Source organism: Lycium ferocissimum, chromosome 10 (genome assembly GCF_029784015.1).
Source record: "Lycium ferocissimum isolate CSIRO_LF1 chromosome 10, AGI_CSIRO_Lferr_CH_V1, whole genome shotgun sequence".
NCBI lineage: Eukaryota > Viridiplantae > Streptophyta > Magnoliopsida > Solanales > Solanaceae > Lycium > Lycium ferocissimum.
In genome coordinates, this window is record NC_081351.1 from 24,825,788 (window position 1) to 24,844,192 (window position 18,405).

The window sequence follows — 18,405 nt, forward strand, 5'->3', positions numbered from 1 at the left end:
ATTTGGGATCACCTCAGCTTTTCGTGTGTGTTTGCCCATGGATCTTGCGAAATTTTTTCGTTCGACTCTATTTGGACCCAAACTTGTTGGGTCCATCCAAAACATCATGGAGACTAATACTCGCTCGTTCATCATGATTGATGCCGAAACAGGATTTTGGGATTACCTCAACTTTTCGTGTTTAGCCCATGAATCGTGCAGAATATTTTTGACTAACTCCGTTTGGATCCAAACTTGGTGGGTCCATCCAAAACATCCCGGAGACTAATATTGGTTGGTTCATCATGACAGACGTAGCCTTTGTCACGAAATAGGAATTCGGGATTACCTCAACTTTTCGTGTGCGTTAGCCAATAGATCTTTCGAAATTTTTTCGACTGACTCCGTTTGGACCCAAACTTTGTTGGCCATCCGAAACGTCATGGATACTAATACTCGTTGGTTTGTCATGATCGACATCGTTTTTTTGAGTTCGGAATCACAAAACAGGAATTTGGGATCACCTTAGCTTTTCATGGATCTTGCAGAATTTTTTTATCGACTCTGTTTGGACCAAAACTTGGTGGGTCCATCCGAAACATTCCGGAGACTAATACTCGCTGGTTCATCATGATTGACATAGCTTTGGCGTTTCGGGGTAATGAAATATGATTTTGGGATTTACCTCAACTTTTGGTGTGTATTAGCCTATGAATCATGCAGAATTATTTTGACCGACTTTGTTTGGACCCCAAGTTGTTAGGTCCATCCGAAACATCCTGGAGACTAATAATGGTTGGTTCATCATGACTGACGTAGCTTTTTGGCATTTCGGAGTCACGAAATAGGAATTCGGGATTACCTCAACTTTTCGTGTGCGTTAGCCTATGGATCTTTAGAAATTTTTTCGACCGACTACGTTTGGACCCAAACATCGTTGGCTATCCGAAACGTCATGGATACTAATACTCGTTGGTTTATCATGATCGACATTGCTTTTTTGCATTCGGAATCACAAAACAGGAATTTGGGATCACCTCACCTTTTCGTGTGTGTTAGCTCATGGATCTTGTAGAATTTTTTTCGATCGACTCTGTTTGGACCCAAGCTTGGTGGGTCCATCCGAAATTTCCTGGAGACTAATACTCGCTGGTTCATCATGATTGATGTAGCTTTTTTTGGCGTTTCGGGATCACGAAACAAGATTTTGGGATTACCCCAACTTTTCGTGTGTTAATCCCATGAATCGTGCAGAATATTTTTGACCGACTCCATTTGGATCTAAACTTGGTAGGTCCATTCGAAACATCCCAGAGGCTAATATTGGTTGGTTCATCATGACTAACGTAGCCTTTTGGCGTTTTGAAGTCATGAAATAGGAATTCGGGATTACCTCAACTTTTCGTGTGCGTTAGCCCATAGATCTTTCGAAATTTTTTTGACCGACTCTGTTTGGACCCAAACTTCATTGGCCATCCGAAACGTCATGGATACTAATACTCGTTGGTTCATCATGACCGACATCGCTTTTTTGCGTTCGGAATCACAAACAGGAATTTGGGATCTTTTTTGCGTTCGGAATCACAAACAGGAATTTGGGATCACCTTAGCTTTTCGCGTGTGTTAGCCCATGAATTTTGCGGAGTTTTTTTGATCGACTTTGTTTGGACCCAAACTTGGTGGGTCCATCCAAAACATCCTAGAGACTAATACTCACTGGTTCATCATGATTGACGTAGCTGTTTTTGGCGTTTCAAGGGTCACAAAATAGAAAATTGGGATCACCTCAACCCACGGATAAAAAAATTGCCAGTTTATTTGCTGACTCAAAAATTATAGATTCCACTGTCATCGCTTATAACATTCATCCAGAGGTTTTAACTGTAGACATTAGAATGACTAATCTGTGAGAGTTTCTATATGATGAGCTTACTATTAGTGATGACTTTAGAATAGCTAAAAAATTTAGGTAATATAGTTTGTGTATTGTTTTCAGATTTTAATCGACGTTTATATTTGTTTTTCTTCATGAAATGTCTAGAAAAAAAAAAATGAGCCAACATACTCGGTTCTAAACTTCAAATTAGTTGAATGATAATTTCAATAAAGATCAAAATATCCATAGCGATAAAGGAAAACATAGAAGAATTTGTAATAGGAAAACACACACGAATATTTGTAATTAAATGATTAGCTCGTAAATCGACTCCTACTTAGTGATGCATCGTTTCGTTGCACATCTTGCATACATAATGTCACTTCTCCACTATAAATAAATCACAGTATTTTACTTATTTACTATTGAAAATTATATTAGCATTTCTTGAATACCAAAATATCTTTCAACAATACGTTGGCCAATCAATATTTGTTTAATTCAAAAAAATTTTGAGTGAACTAATCTTATATATAGTAATTACTGAACATTATATTTTCCAAAAAATCATGGCTTAGTCGCTTTCATAATTTTCATTTCCATATCGCTTTGAATTTCTTCGCCTTATCTGACCTCTTTTTATGCTTTCTATTGAGCTGAGGGTCTTTCGGAAACAGACGTCCTACCTTAGTAGGAGTAAAGTTTGCGCACAATCTACCCTCCCCAAACCCCACATTGTGAGATTTCACTGGGTGGTTGTTGTATATTTTCCAAAAAAGTAAAATAAAAAGGAGAAGAACTTTGCATCTGTATTTGCTTCTTAAATAAGAAAATAGTTCTTCTTTTAACTTCCAAAATTTTTTGTATGATTTTAAACTTTAGGAGTTTGCATAAAAATAACTACTATTTCAATGACTCACTGTCACAAATAATAGACCAAAAGGTAATTAAAAGTTTTAACTTTTAATATTGGTTTGGGCCAAGTGCCACTAGTAGGGAGGAAAAGGGGGAAAACAACAACCCACAAAAAGAGAAGATTCAGTGGTGTTTGTTTCAAGTATATTGCCAAAACTGAGTTTGCAAACTCCATTTTTGAGTTTTTGCCAGAACTGCAAACAAACAGTTTCCACAGAAAGAAAACAAATAATTCATACTCTAAGTCTTTTCAAACTTTAAAACAAATGCCACCTTAAAACCATCAAAAGAGACTGGACCACTGTGAAATTCTAGCACAAGAGACAGTATTAACTAGTCAGGAAAAAAGTTCAAACAAACTTAAAAATCAAGTTGGGAAAAGTAACTCTGCCCATTTCCAATCTGAAGGGAAAAGGCAAAAACAAAAAAATTACCAAATGTTTATCCAACCAGAAAATGGGACATCCCAAAACTAACACAAGTCCCCAGCCCTATAATGCCACAAATCTTGGGAATTGAAACAAATTCGGCAATCTAAGAACACTGGATAAGTGCATTCCCAATTCAAGTGGAGAATATATAGTTCAAAAAGGAATGGAATGTGGAAAGACATTGTAGTGCATCTCAACAAGAAGTAAAATCTGCATAAGAAGTTCCAAGCTAGGATTTCCGTCTTTATGCAGAAACTCACAGAAAACAAGTTAACCAAACTCAGTTACAATCCAATACCAATACATATCAATATGCTCTGGCACAAAACGACCTTAGAAATAGAGCCAAATGCAGAGCCAATAAACCATCTGTTTAGTTCAAACCAAACTGCAATAGAAGTTTGTTGCAGTTTGGAAGTATTCCTTTGCAGATCTACTAGCATTCAAACAAGACAAAATATCGTAGAAGAATGTTGCAAATCTTGGATCCCAAAACAAACAAAACTTGCACAAAACGACCTAGCAATTTTCATCATCTACCATACAAGGAAATCTATTTGGAAAAATAGAGTTCATGACATCTTAGGACATGGTCTACATTTTCCAAACATCTTCAATGGACTTTGGAAAAAGAGAAACGACCTTTATATCACCATCTATCATATGCTTATGCTACATCAAAAAAAAAAAAAAAAAAAATTCCACAGCAAACTACAACGGGGGAATATCCCTCCATGCACTCCAGCATGGATCTAACATCATTTAAAAACTCTAATTCCCAAATATTGCATTTTCAGTTTCCGAAAGAAGAAAAAAGTCTATAATAGAAAAACTCTTTAATTTAATTTTCCTATTGTACCCTTAATTGCATGCTCTTATAGGATTGACACATCATGTTAAAAACAAGATTTAAGGATACTTTTGATAATTTTTATACATTTAGCTTATGTGTCAAAGCTTTTCCTTCTTTCTTGTTCTTTGTACTTAGTCAAACAACGTCATACAAACGAAATGGAGTGAGCAGCATGTACATCGTATTCAGAGAAAAAAGAGAGACATCCGAACATTAATCCAACTGTTTTTCACTTCTGCTGCTATAGCTCAAAACTGGAATTGAGACATTCTCATTATTGTTGTTAACAACATACATTGTTATGCAAGATATAAGCAAGTTTTACTTGCATGAGATTACCCTATTCAAATTAAGGAGGCCAACAAAGCCTTCATCAACTCCCAAAAAGTATCACAGGTTAGATATTCTATTAAAACGTGGGAGGAAATCATATATAATCTTGTTTTCATGTTGAAACTTCCATAAAGACCCTAGAATTTTTTTAAATGATAAAGGTTCAACTCAATCATGAGCCAAAATCATAATTACGTTCAGGTGGAAGTCAGACAACGTGACAAACCAATTAAATCAGCATCCCAGCTCTCCTTAACTACAGATAAAAATTCAGAATGATCTAGCCAAAGATTGAGGACAGGCTTCATGGCTACAAAGTGTCTGCAAAGCTCATGCTTGTTGAGCAACCACTACCTTCATTTAGCATATACAAAGGATTGTAATCAGTGTATCGTGCTATTGTAATTGAATTATCTAACAATCTCCTCTTGTCAGCTATTAAAGGAGCAATATATCTAGATATAGGTATTCTCAAAAAAAGATATCTAGATATGTGTGTATGGTCTTCACTGTCAAAATAGATGATCAGGATATCGGCAAAAGATGCTAACAAAGTTACTGGTATTAAACTTGTCGGGAAAGCCCATCTTTGCAAGCAGCCACTTGCTGCGACTTAAAACAATCCAGAAATGCCTTTTAACAACGAATGTGTGGAAGCCCAAGGTACAAGTCGCCCACACAAACAAACGGATTTGTCAAACAGAGCATGAACATAGCATTACATACACAAAGAAACCACACAGTAAATGCACTCGTCATAAGATATTAAGGTAACTACAGCAAGGAGGAAAGACAAAAAAACATCATGATATAGGTAGAAACATCTGACAACATACAATCATCTCAAAAGCTATCCATTACAAACTTCCGAAAAGATAAAGCACTAGAAACTACTCTTTCTGATATTTTGGGGGCCAGGGCACGTTTGATCAGTTTCCACAAAAGGTGATGCACGTCTTGCTAAGACTGGCTCAATTTACATAATTAAGGAAAGAAAACAGTAAGAGAAGTTTCCCTATCACTTATCTTTGGGAATACCATACTTTTCCTGAAGCTTCGTTATCTCGTCCTCCTTCTTCTTCTGGTCAAATTTCTTACTCATCTTCGCTTGCTGGTAATACAGAACTATCAAGTATCTGCCAAATAGCAGAAACGCCAAATATAGATCAGGATAAGTATGTCCTAAAAAATATAGAGGTGTTAAAAGAGCCCCCAATATTTCTGGAAAAATAAGTCCAAATATAGCAGAATGACAGCACAAGTGACATCCATATAACTAATACTAACTATAGTTCAGAATCTACACCAAATATACTTAAAATAAGTAGGGTGGTACCTCTAGTTTCAGAAAACTCCTGGTTTATATTAAGAGATAATCTAGCGACTATTCAGATCGAACTTGTCAAAATCTAGCAGAATAAAATCAAGGACTCATAAAACAGACTCCAACTAGTTCAGAGTTAAAAACACTTTCTCCGACTATGAATTCTACATACATACTTTAGATATTTTTTAATTATTTTCTCTTAATAACCGTGGTGTCCGGATCAGCTTTCGTGAACCTCGACTTATTCCACGGGCACCTGCGACCAGCATAGGTATCATGTAGGTAACTCTATCCACCCAGGCATTTGTCACCGAGGCTTGGACAGATGAGAAGAAATAACCTAGTGTTTTTGCCTCAGCTGACATGCGAACCTAAGATCCCATGGTTTACAACCTACTTCATTGACCACTAGGCCACAACCTTGAGTGCATAATGTACATTTTATGTTAAAAATAGACTAGTGATTGTCTAAATTGAGAAACGAAAACTGAATAATTTAACCATTGTACTCCGAACATCAATCTATTGGATAATTGATCATCATTCAGTTCAATTCAAGCAAATAAACCCTAGTGATATAAGACAACAGGGGTAAAGTAGCAACATTGAAGCTGGAGACGTGGTGGACGGCAGCTTTTGCAATTATAATACTCCCTCCATTTCAATTTATGTGAACTGACTTCCTTATTAGTCCGTGGCAAAAAGAATGATAACTTTATATATTTGGAAACAATTTACGTTTACAACACATACGTGACTCATTTAACACCACAAGTTTAAGAGTTCCTCTTCTTTCTTAAATTCCGTGTCCAATCAAATAGGTCCTCATAAATTGAACTGGAGGGAGTATTTATTAGGACAGATTTTATGTTAAAAATAAACTAGTAATGTATGCATTGAGACCAAATTGAATAATTTAATTTAACCGAGGATCTGCCGGAAACAGCCTCCCTACCTTCCAAAGTAGGTGTAAGGTCTGCGTACACTCTATTTTTTTTTTTTTTTGATGACAAGATAACCCGCAGCCCCTACCCTTTGGGTGAGCAAAGGGTAAACCCCGCTCCTGTGCAATAGTCCGCAAACCACACAGAAGAGGTAACCCGCACTAGCCAAGCCTAGGACGACGAGCTCGACCCAAAAGGCAAATCCCCTGTCGTAGGCAGGGGGTTTCGAACCTGAAACCTCCATTATGAAAGCCCCGTGCTCACCCAACTGAGTCACCCTTGCGGGTAAAGGTCTGCGTACGCTCTACCCTCCCCACCCCAGACCCGTTTTGTGGGATTTCACTGGGTATGTTGTTGTTGTATATCCAATTCAAGCAAATAAACCCTAGCGAGATTAAGACATAAAGGGGAAAAGGTTTTTTTAGATATTTTTCAATTATAAAAATTATTAGTGTAGATTTATGCTAAATATAAACTAGTAATGTCTGAATCGAGACCGAAAATTGAAAAAATTAACCACCGCATATCATATAAACCGCAAATAAACCCTAGCGAGATAGACAAAAGGTAAAAAAGCACCAAAAAAAATACCGATTAGCGACATTGAAGCCGGAGAGATGATCGACAGCAGTTTTAGCATCGTAAATATCTTCATAAACAACGAAAGCAGTACCACGTGTATCCTTATTTGTACTTAAACAAATCTTCCTTATAGCACCGCATTTTCCAAAAATATCGTACATCTCCTCACTTGTGATAATTTTAATTTCTAAAACTATTACTGTAGCTTTAATTTCAACAATAAAGCATACTTTAATGTTGAATTAAGACCTAAAATCGAATAATTCAATGTATCCAATCAAATAAACCCTAAAAAAAAAAAAAGGTAACAGGTTTTTTTTACAAATTAGCCACATTGAGAAAAATTGACTAATCTAACCACCGTATATCAAATAAACAGCAAATAAACCCTAGCGAGATAGATAAACGGTAAAAAGGTTAAAAAACTGAAACTTACCGATTAGCAACATCTTTTAGATTTTTTTAATTATAACATTTATTAGTGTAAATATTATGTTAAAATTCACTAGTAATGTCTAAATTGAGACAAAAAATTATCACATTCAAGCAAACAAACCGCTTTAATGTTGAATTGAGACTTAAAATCGAATAATTTACTGTATCCAATCCAATTCAATCAAACAAACCCTAAAAAAAAAGGTAAAAACGGTAAAAAAGTAAAACAATAATAATTACCGATTAGCGACGTTGAAGCCGGAGAGATGATCGACGGCAGTTTTAGCATCGTAAATATCTTCGTAAACAACGAAAGCAGTACCGCGTGTATCTTTGTTTGTACCTAAACGAATTTGTCTTATAGCACCGTATTTACCGAAGATATCATACATCTCTTCGCTAGTGATGTTGAATGGAAGATTACGAACGTATAGTACACGGTTTACTTCTGGTGGTAGACGTGTATTTCCCTTTCGTAGACTTAACGCCGCCATAGTTTCGCCGGAAAAGAGAAAGACAGAAATATAGAGAGATTTGATAGCCTTTTACCAAAGAGTTTTCTAGAGTAAAGAATAAATAATGCTCACTCAAGTTTCAATTTATAGGGCAACTTTGCAGGAGTTTCATTAAAAGTTTCTTAATAAAATATTTAGTCCATTTTTTATTTTTTGTTTTCCACCGTAAGGCTGGTAGCCGTATTGAAACCCGATTATATTCAGATTCGAGTCACGTAAGGCTTTTTTTTAGGGAAGCATTTGTATCGATGATTTGTCATATCAGAGGTTGAACCTGAAATTTCTTAACTCTGGTTGAGGGAGGAACAACCTCATCCACTGCACCACATTTTTTGATGGTAACATCTTTTGTCCCTCAATAATTCATAAATTCTAATTTAGTGATCGTAATATTAGAATATTATTTGACATTCAATATTTGGCCCTGTACATAAAAAAAAAGGTTATATTTATTCTTTATTATGCTTATTTGACGTATTTACTCTTATCATTCAACTTTTAAGCAGTATATACCCTCCATCCATTAAAACCCCATCTCCCCACATAGAGTTACTTATGTAACCCCTTTATTTCCAATAAAAATACAAATTTTAATTAATTAAATGTAAAATGTTTGTCATGTTATATATCACGTGGATCAATATATAAATAATATAAAAAAGTTGAGGAACCGATTTATCTTTTTTTTCCTTTTTTTGACCTATTCTCTAATTATAAAATAGAAAACTCTAATTATCTCTTAATTATTGTGCTTAATAATAGACAACTGAAAAGACTTATTGAATTTAATATGACACACTTAATACCAATTTTATCACAATTACCCAATGTACGGTACTTTTGAAATTCTTATTGCGCAGTGTAACTTACAAATTTCCACCACGTTTCACCAATTAAAAGTGGCATTTATTCGTCTTAATTAAAATTCTATTGAAAGTGCCACTTATTTGTATTAAAAAGTTATATTAAGAGGTGCATATATTTAATCATATTAAAGTACTACTGAAGCCTCTATTTATAATTAGAATGCTAAAAGAATAGTTGCTGGACGGTTGAGTTGCTTGAGCGAGGCAAGTTCTCAAAGGATTGCTTAGATTCAGAATTCACTCTTTCTTAAAACAGGTATAACATTTCCTATTATCTTCTTTCTTTCCCTTGCCTTGTTTTCTCTTAATTTTCTTTACACTTTATTTAGGAAGGGTCATTCTTTGACATTTCCCAGACCTTTTTGTATTTCAAGCTAAATTCATGTTAATATTTTGGTTAAAGCACTTCTAATTAGGTTGTGAGAAATTGTTAAATCCTTATCTTTACTCAAAGGCTTCAGGTAATAGTTTAGGGATGGTCCCTCAACGATATAATCATATAATGTCGGAATTATTTCATGGAAATTTACTTCCATTTTACTTGTGTTCAAAAAAGAGAGAATACTTAGACATGTAGATTTCATATCTATTATTATACCGCAAATACTCTAATTTGATCGAGGGAGAAATACGAGGTTTTTCGGTGTTCAATCAAAGTACTGATTTGTATTCTTTCAGTTCTATTATCAAGAGTCTGGATGACCCTTTTATATATTTACTTGAAGAGAAAAAAAAAACAGAAGATTGCTCTGATGAATTAGTAATGCGATTAGTTTGTCTCAGGCTTGATGTACTTAGTTCCTCTATGAGGAAGCTGAAATAAAAATTAGCTTGTGATTCTTGAGGAAGTTAATGTCATGTGTGTACATATTATTTAGGAAAAGGCAATAATGTAGCCTGTAATTCTTGAGGAAGTTAATGTTATTTGCACTACTTATTATTGTCAAATATTGGATTGGACATATTTAGTAGGCGTTTGGAAATTAAAATAGTGATGTTTGAAATAAAAGACTATATGAAAATCAGAGATGATTTTGGACACTTTTAAACCTCAAATAAATTGATAAAAAACTTTTCAAATTCCAGTTTTTATAATTTTTTTTTCACCATCTAGACTAATGTTCAAACATTATGTTGAATTTCTATAACTTTTTATTTTTATGTAAACCGTTATTTCTTTTCCCCCTTTTCTCCCCTGTTACAATAATCTAATATTTCTATCAAATATGTGAAGAGACCTATGACATTTACATTTCCCTTTTGTTTTTCCTATGTTTTATTTATTCATTTATTTTTAGCTTTGTTCCCTTTCTTTTTCCCTTTTCTTTTTACTGTATCTATAGACTACAAAAATACTATAGATGTCCATTACTTCTATTGGGAAGGTTAGAAATAATTTGTAAAAATATAAATCAAGAAATTAAGATATCATATATCAAAGAGAGAGAGATGAAGATGAACGCCCAAATTTAGAAGGTTTAGTCAAATTATTGATCAATTTTTTATAAAAAATAAATTAAATAATAAATATTGTTAAAAATATATATAGTTCGGATGTCAAATAACATCACATGAACAAAAATTAATTTTTAAGATAGTTGATTTTGAGTGATTTATAAATGCCATTATTAATTATTTCCCAATAAAATTTACTATTATTCGAGTTAAACATTTTTAATTTTAATTCTAATAAAATTAATGAATTAAAAATTTTTTTCGATTTTTTTAATTGGGGGGGAAAGGTTTACCTAGTAGTTGAGGAACCGAAAGTGTCAAAATTTAAAAGTTATCATCTCTTTGTGCAATGAATCAAAAACAAAATGTTGCCATAATTGAAGTGTTAAGGGGTGATTAGCAACATTTGAAGCCAGAGGGATGATCGACGGCGGTTTTAGCATCGTAAATATCTTCATAAACAACGAAAGCTGTACCGCGTGTATCTTTGTTTGTACCTAAACGAATTTGTCTTATAGCACCGTATTTACCGAAGGTATCATACATCTCTTCGCCAGTGATGTTGAATGGAAGGTTACGAACGTATAATACACGGTTTACTTCCGGTGGTAGACGTGTATTTCCCTGTCGTAGACTTAACGCCGCCATATTTTCGCCGGAAAAAAGAGAAAGATAGAAATATAGAGCCCGTTTGGATTGGCTTATAAGTCAGCTTATTAACTAATTTGTTCAATAACCCCGAACAACATTTATCCTACCGACTTGAGACAGTTAAAGGGTTAACAACCAAAATGGGAAAAAAAGGGCAGAGTTTAGGATCCCCATATGCATTAAGCCAAAAATATACCTGCAATGCAAGACAAAAGTAATAAATTCACGCACAATGTCTTCCTTAACATTAAGTGTTGCTCGATTCAAGATAGAACGCACGGGCAATAAGGCGCACGCCTTAGTGCTTGCCTACACTGAAGGGCAACTTAAAGCAAGACGAAGCAACCTCTTAAGATTTTCTGAGTTTTAAGGAGCCTTCGACAACACTGGAAAAGTCTCTGTTCTTTTTGTCCAAATCCAATTACAAAATTTACAAGTCTGTTGAATCATAACTCACCAAATTACTCAACCAGCAAATAAAGAGAAGTACTCATACTTCACTTTGTGCTAAGCAGCAAAGAAATATGCTTTATTTGAATATCTTCGGATAGGTCACAGAGACCAGAAGTGTACAGCTCATCAGAAATTGCGAAAAGTTGGTAAAAAAATTTGATATTGCTTGTGATGAAGTTCTGATGCAGTCAACACATCTTTTTTAAAAGCACTCCCAGTTTATGAGCATTGTAGAAACTAATAAAGAGAAATGCTCATTCTATGGCAAGATCACTTGCGACAACGTAAAAGTTACATGTTGATCAACATAGATAGCAAAGCCTGTGACCCAGAATTGGAAGTTGAAACAACTGAGATTGTTTTCTGCTGCAATCTTTTACATTGGCGAAACGACTTTGAGATGATATGCTCAACCCTGATAGATGAACAGCATTTTCTTAGGCACAGCATAAGAATTTGACAGAATCTCTTTAGGCAATAAGATAAAGCACGCATTTCTATGTACCTTCCACACCAGCTTAGTGTTTTTTGAGGGCGTTCATTTTATCCCTGAGATAGTATAGCTTGGCCCTCCTCACTTTTTTCTTGTCCAGCACCTTTATCTCCTTCAGATTGGGAGAGTACCTGCAAATTATCAAATCACTTAAACATTAGGAGTCATCCAATCTCGTGAAAGCTCTATAAACAGATTATGCAGTGCCTCCACAATCACCAATTACAACCATGCTTGACACCCACATATTTACAGGAATCCAGTGTCAGTACGTGAATTATACATAGCTAAACAATTTTAGATTTAAATTGTGCAATATATATTTTTTTTTGATAAGGAAAAGTTACATTAAGCTGATGTATAAATTGTACAAGTTAAACAATGCCTTTCTAAATAAAAAGAGAATAAGAAATGCATTATGAGTTCAATGAATAGAAAAATGCGCACTCAAGAAAGGGGATGTCACCAGTACAAGCATTTTCCTGAAGCAGAAGAGTTAAGGTCCCTCCCCTTTGACAGACACAAATTGGATAAAACAAAAATAGTCGACGAGCTATTGATATACACGTAGGGAGTCAAGTAAGAATAGTAACCAACACTCCTTGCATGCTAACATTCTGGCAAAGGCCATACTAGTTCTGATCACCTTATAGGCTTATACTATCCACATCTTTTTAAGGTGGTTATGAACTTAATACTTGTGATATAACCGAAAGCACCATTTCTGTTTTCCTAGAAAATGTTCTTAGGCCCCTAAATTATCAAATTTTAAACACCCCACCTCAAAACCTTCTTTCCTCTTGAGTGTAACCCTCTCACTACAAACCAAATGAAATATCCAGATTTAACTACTTCCGGGTGAAAATTGACCTGCTTTTCCTAGAGTGTGTTTTTGGCACCTCAATTACCAAATGCTAAAACACCCCACCGAAAGCGTCTTTCCTCTTAGCTTTCACCATCTCCCTGCAAATCAAAAGAAATCTCCAGATTCAACTATCTCTCTGGGTGAAAATGGTCAGGTTATTAGCACTCTCCACCCTCTAGTTACCGTAACAGAGATAACGGAAAGGAAAATGTGCGAAGTAAATGTCCTTTGTATTGAGATGTGCAAAATAAATGTTACTTATATTATCAGCTGAGGATCATTCCACAATATCATGCCAGTTCCAATCATTATTGGCAAGCATCAATCTTGTGACTTTTTCTACCACAACAGCTCTTATCGTAATGACTTCAATCAGGTTGACTTAAATTTGCTGAACAGTGCAATAACATAAGGAAATAGCAACATAACCTAAATCTAGCAAGTGCAAGCATGCAATCAATTAAGAATGCAACAAACACACAAACCAGCCAGTGATGACTTACAGATGAAATAGGTTTTCAACCCCAACTCCAGCCACAAGTCTTCTTAATCTGAATGTAGTATTTAAACCCGCGTTGCGCCTTGCTATCACTATGCCTTTGACAGTTGAAACACGTCTCTTGTTCTCCGGCACTTCCTGCAATATAACCATCAACATACACCAGTAAAATAACAATTTCCTTTTTCTTTTTCATTAGTATTATACTTTCTTTTAAAGATGGGCAAGCATACATGAAAGATATATGCAGGAATTTATTTCTACCAAATCAGTCCAACCATACTATACATGTTGGAGGATCATATGTGCACCAAACATATATTAAAATACCACCACAACCAAAACAACACCATTTGGTCAATGCTTGTTAAATAGGAATTGAAAAATGAGACATGATCCTTTTAACAGAAGCTTCTATACCACTTTGAGCTGGATAATATAACCAGGCTTTATATCAGGAATCTCGCTCTGCGCCCTTACTTCTTGAACAGCTTCCTTATCAAGAATCTACATCACGATAGAAATAGGACTTCCATTAGACATTGATGACATAATTAGTCTCTTAAAATTTTTAAAAAGGGAAAAAGGCCAACAACATAACCCTTCAGAGAATGACGGAAGCTATATTTGGCAAAAAGCTCCTATATTGTTTACCTGCATTATATGTGCTGCTGTTTTATCAAGTCTCTTAAATTTGATACGTGGAGTTGTCAAAGAAGAAGCAGAAGCATCTTCAGAAACTTGGGAAATAGCACCTGTCGTAATGAACCTTCTAGGGAAACTTGGGACCATGGTAGTATCTTGCGATAAACATGATCCATAAACCTTGTAAGGCGATGTCAGTGAAGCATGTCTGTTAACAGACACATTCAATCTGGTCTCGAACAAGTTCTGAAAGAAGTTCCGGATACAATAAATCAATCATGAGAACTTCAGAAGAAAACAATACTAATTTAATTTAATGCTAGAAGACTATTGATTAACGTATTCCGTGAAGTAGAACCACCTTAACGGCATAAAATGTAATGTTTCATTAAAATTATTTGACACTGCAAAAGGCATGCAGATCCATATTCCATTAGCCACAACATATTCATGCCATTATAACACAACACATAGTCAGCTTTAAATCGCTCCATCAAGAACATACAGATATTCAAGCACGTGTGCTTATGGAGCCTAGAACCATTCTAATATAAATCATATTCAACTTCTAACAAACTCAATCCTATGTAATTAACAGACTAAAGAAGTTCCAACAAACTCTGATATTGTAAGTCGCTCATTCAACATTGACAATCAAATACAAGTAACAAGCAAACATCATTCAAGATTTTCTTCGACAACACACACCATAAGACCAACACATTGTTCAGTATAATCTAACAGTCAATATATAAAATATTAAGGAGATAAGAGTGATGAGAACTTACTCCAAGCTCAACTTCCTTCTTCGTAGAAGCATTTCCTGATTTACAAAATTCAAACGAAAGATTTTCAACTCATTACCATTCAATATGCAATAAATACATACAATTTCACAAAAGAAAAAGGAAATCAGACACAATCCAGATCTTATGTCTCCACACACGCACACACAAAAACACAAACATAAATGGGTGGAGCCTATGTACACACACACACACACAATCTAAATTTTAAGATTCGGGGGTACGGATCTAGGTGAGGATACGGGTGCGGGGATTCGGAAAATAATTCAAAATTATAAGAAAAATAACTAAATCTATGCCTAGATATATATAGTTATGTTTCATTTATAATTAAATTTTAATTTTTAATTATATACTCTTCTAGATACAATAAGTGTCCACTCTTCAAGTCTGAATTTAGCCTCAAATTTTTTCTCAGATTGGTCCATGGATTTGGTCAAAGTATCCAATTTTTGATATTTTGTCGTATCATGCCTGACACGGGTACGGCGGCAAAAGTGAAGGGTCCGAGCAACATAGGAGCTAGGGCCGAAAACTATATATATATAAGGTCATATAAGTACATATATTGTTGAATCCTTGATTAATATTTTGGATCCCGGCTCCTCCACTATATGCATATACATATATTAATCGTTCAACTCTATAGTTGAAGCTAATGAGAGTAAATACATACAACATCATGATAGAAAATCAGAGATAATACAGATCTTATGTCTCCAATATACACATATATTATATGAGTTTCAAACTGAAATTTAGATGATAATCCGTTTATTTAGTTTTATCTTTTTTCCCACCTTCAGAAGGATAAAGCATAGGCATTTCTATATGTATATATTAATCGTTCAACTCTATTTTTCAAGCCAATGACAGTGAGGTAAATAGTACGATAAAGATGTGAATAATACTAGCGTACCAAATTTTAAGCTAAAATGTCTCCACACCAATAATACATACAACATCACAAAACAAAAAGGATATCAGACACAATCCAGATCTTATGTCTCCACACATCTAAAATAATATAATCAAAATGAATTCATTGGCTTAATACATAGCCAGCCTCTTAGACAGCCAGAATATTCCACTTAGACGCTCGAACTAAGCCCTGTTTCAATTGAACACCTCAACTCCTAATAAAGTTTTCAATTAGACACTTTCGGTTCAAAGTTTGGAAAAACTTTTGTGCGTGTTTTCATTCGTCTATTATGTAGTTAAGTTAAATAGATAAATATTTCATTTCCTTTAATTATATGCATCAACCTCAAGTAGAAAATGTCTAGGGTTTTACAGCTTATTGAGGCGAACGCGTATAAAAATGCAAAAATAAAAAAGTACTATAACTACTAGATTTCTAATGGTGATTCTAATGACACACACACAAAAAAAATGTATATAATGATCGTTCAACACTATAGTTCAAGCCAATGACACCGAGGTAAATAGTAGGAGCAAGATGTTTAATAATACAAATTCACCAAATTCAGAGCTAAAATGTCGAACACACACACACACACATATAGGCGGAGCTAGGGTGTCAAAAAATTACACTTTTATTTATATACTAGATGTTGAATCCCTTGGCTTCTTCGTCCATTTACCTTTTTATATTTTGAATATCCTTATTAAAAATCCTCGTTCCAGCACTATATACATACACATATACATATATTAATCGTTCAACTCCATAGTTCAAGCCATGTTTCTAACGAATCACACACACACACACATGTATATATTAATCGTTCAACTCTATAGTTACACCGAGGTAAATAGTAGGAGCAAGATGTTTAATAATACAAATTTACCAAATTCAGAGCTAAAATGTCGAAGATACACACACACACACATATAGGCGGAGCTAGGGCGTCAACTTCGTCCATTTACCTTTTTATATTTGGAATATCCTTATTAAAAATCCTCGTTCCCGGCACTATATACATATACATATATTAATCGTTCAACTCCATAGTTCAAGCCATGTTTCTAATGAATCACACACACACACACACACACACACACATGTATATATTAATCGTTCAACTCTATAGTTCAAGCCAATAACAGCGAGGTAAATAGTAGGACAAGATGTTTAATAATACAAATTTACCAAATTCAGGGCTAAAATGTCGAAGATACACACACACACACACACACATATTTACCTTTTTATATTTTGAATATCCTTATTAAAAATCCTCGTTCCCGGCACTGTATACATATACATATATTAATCGTTCAACTCCACAGTTCAAGCCATGTTTCTAATGAATCACACACACACACACATACACACATGTATATATTAATCGTTCAACTCCATAGTTCAAGCCAATAACAGCGAGGTAAATAGTAGGAGACAGGAGTGAATAATACAAACGTACCAAATTCAGAGCTAAAATGTCTCCACACACACACACACACACACATATATACATGTATATATTTAATCGTTCAGAGATAATCCAGATCTTATATCTCTAACACACACACACATATTACATGAGTTTTAAACTGAAATTTGGATGAATATAATGAGGTAAAAAGTACTCGAAATATATGAACAGTAATAGTAACGTACCAAATTGAGAGCTAAAATTCCGTAAATACAGAGCAACACAAGGACGAGAAATCTCCGATGATGAAACGTTGCATTTTGGAGTTAGGGCTCGAAGCTGCGAAGGTACTCTTCTCCACATTTCTTTCTAGAAAAATCTAGAACCTTCTAGAAGTTTCGGAAAAGTGAAACGACGTCGTTAATATAATCGCCTGTGATTGACGGCGGCCAACGGCGAAAGATGAAAGTGAAACTGTGTGTGGGTGGGTTTAGAAGCAAGTAGCATTTGGGGTTTAACATAAATAATATTTTCTTAAAAAATAAATTAAAAACTTTTCTCTGAAATTATTTTTTTAAAAGGATAAAGGGCCAAAAATACCCAAATAGAGCAAAGTTGAACTTATTTTAACTTTGGTCGTCCCAAACATACCCTTATCCTTGGTGGATTGGTTCAGATTTCCCCTTTGTATATGGAATACAGAACACATTTGCCCTCCGTTTAAATTTGGTCTTAAATTTTGTGTTTATCATGAGTAGACTAGTTTATATTCAACCCTCAATGATTTAGTTATTCCCTATAACTAATTTTTATATTACTAATACCTTCATAACTCTAATCAGCTGTCAAACAACTCCTAATCGTTCAACTCTGTAGTTCAAGCCATGACAGTGAGGTAAAATGTTTTAATTTGAGTACTATACATAAAGAAAAATATATGTATATGTGAATTGTGATACCAATTAATTGACGATATGTTTTAGTCATGTCAGTATTTTATTTGGGTCCTATACTTTCTAGGAGTGTTTTTCACCATATCTAAGATTTTAGACCTTGAGAATTTATATAGCCTTGAAGATAGGTAGAGGTAGGCCGAAAAAGTATTGGAAAGTATTAGGCGGACATGAACTTAATTGTAGGTTG

The 18,405-nt window shown here is 34.6% G+C and overlaps 2 protein-coding genes and 1 long non-coding RNA gene across 4 annotated transcripts; all 3 read right to left on the reverse strand.

Moving 5' to 3' along the window:
* Positions 1–5,174: 5,174 nt before the first annotated feature.
* Positions 5,175–8,250, reverse strand: LOC132032937 (splicing factor 3B subunit 6-like protein). Its single transcript, XM_059422748.1, has 2 exons — positions 7,916–8,250; positions 5,175–5,523 (listed from the first exon to the last, which is right to left on the reverse strand). Exons 1-2 carry the CDS (start codon positions 8,167–8,169, stop codon positions 5,406–5,408), a joined length of 372 nt encoding a protein of 123 aa, XP_059278731.1. The 5' UTR covers positions 8,170–8,250; the 3' UTR covers positions 5,175–5,405.
* A 3,413-nt stretch (positions 8,251–11,663) lies between these two features.
* Positions 11,664–17,751, reverse strand: LOC132032938 (large ribosomal subunit protein bL19cz-like). Of its 2 annotated transcripts, XR_009408630.1 has the most exons (8): positions 17,508–17,751; positions 14,906–14,940; positions 14,127–14,363; positions 13,893–13,979; positions 13,477–13,610; positions 12,979–13,071; positions 12,121–12,239; positions 11,664–12,030 (listed from the first exon to the last, which is right to left on the reverse strand). XR_009408630.1 is itself a non-coding variant. In XM_059422749.1 (7 exons), the coding sequence occupies exons 1-6, from the start codon at positions 17,623–17,625 to the stop codon at positions 12,134–12,136; spliced, it is 717 nt and encodes a 238-aa protein (XP_059278732.1). In that variant the 5' UTR covers positions 17,626–17,745; the 3' UTR covers positions 11,664–12,030; positions 12,121–12,133. The 2 variants fall into 2 exon arrangements, 1 of the variants encoding a protein (XP_059278732.1); XM_059422749.1 differs by lacking the exon at positions 12,979–13,071 and having other exon boundaries at positions 17,508–17,745.
* LOC132032939 (uncharacterized) lies at positions 15,727–17,084 on the reverse strand. The gene is made up of 2 exons (XR_009408631.1): positions 16,814–17,084; positions 15,727–16,527 (listed from the first exon to the last, which is right to left on the reverse strand). It is a non-coding gene; the product is annotated as an uncharacterized LOC132032939 (long non-coding RNA).
* Positions 17,752–18,405: the final 654 nt, after the last annotated feature.

What these genes read in the sequence shown, in the direction of transcription:
- LOC132032937 (XM_059422748.1), bottom strand. Translation starts at nt 8,169, where the DNA reads ATGGCGGCGTTAAGTCTACGAAAGGGAAATACACGTCTACCACCAGAA. An exon ending in GGCTTCAACGTCGCTAATCG is followed by an intron (nt 5,524 to 7,915) that starts GTAATTATTATT and finishes GCTATTTGGCAG; the next exon opens with ATACTTGATAGTTCTGTATT.
- LOC132032938 (XM_059422749.1), bottom strand. Translation starts at nt 17,625, where the DNA reads ATGTGGAGAAGAGTACCTTCGCAGCTTCGAGCCCTAACTCCAAAATGC. An exon ending in AGAAGGAAGTTGAGCTTGGA is followed by an intron (nt 14,364 to 14,905) that starts GTAAGTTCTCAT and finishes AACTTCTTTCAG; the next exon opens with AACTTGTTCGAGACCAGATT. An exon ending in CAGCAGCACATATAATGCAG is followed by an intron (nt 13,980 to 14,126) that starts GTAAACAATATA and finishes ATCGTGATGTAG; the next exon opens with ATTCTTGATAAGGAAGCTGT.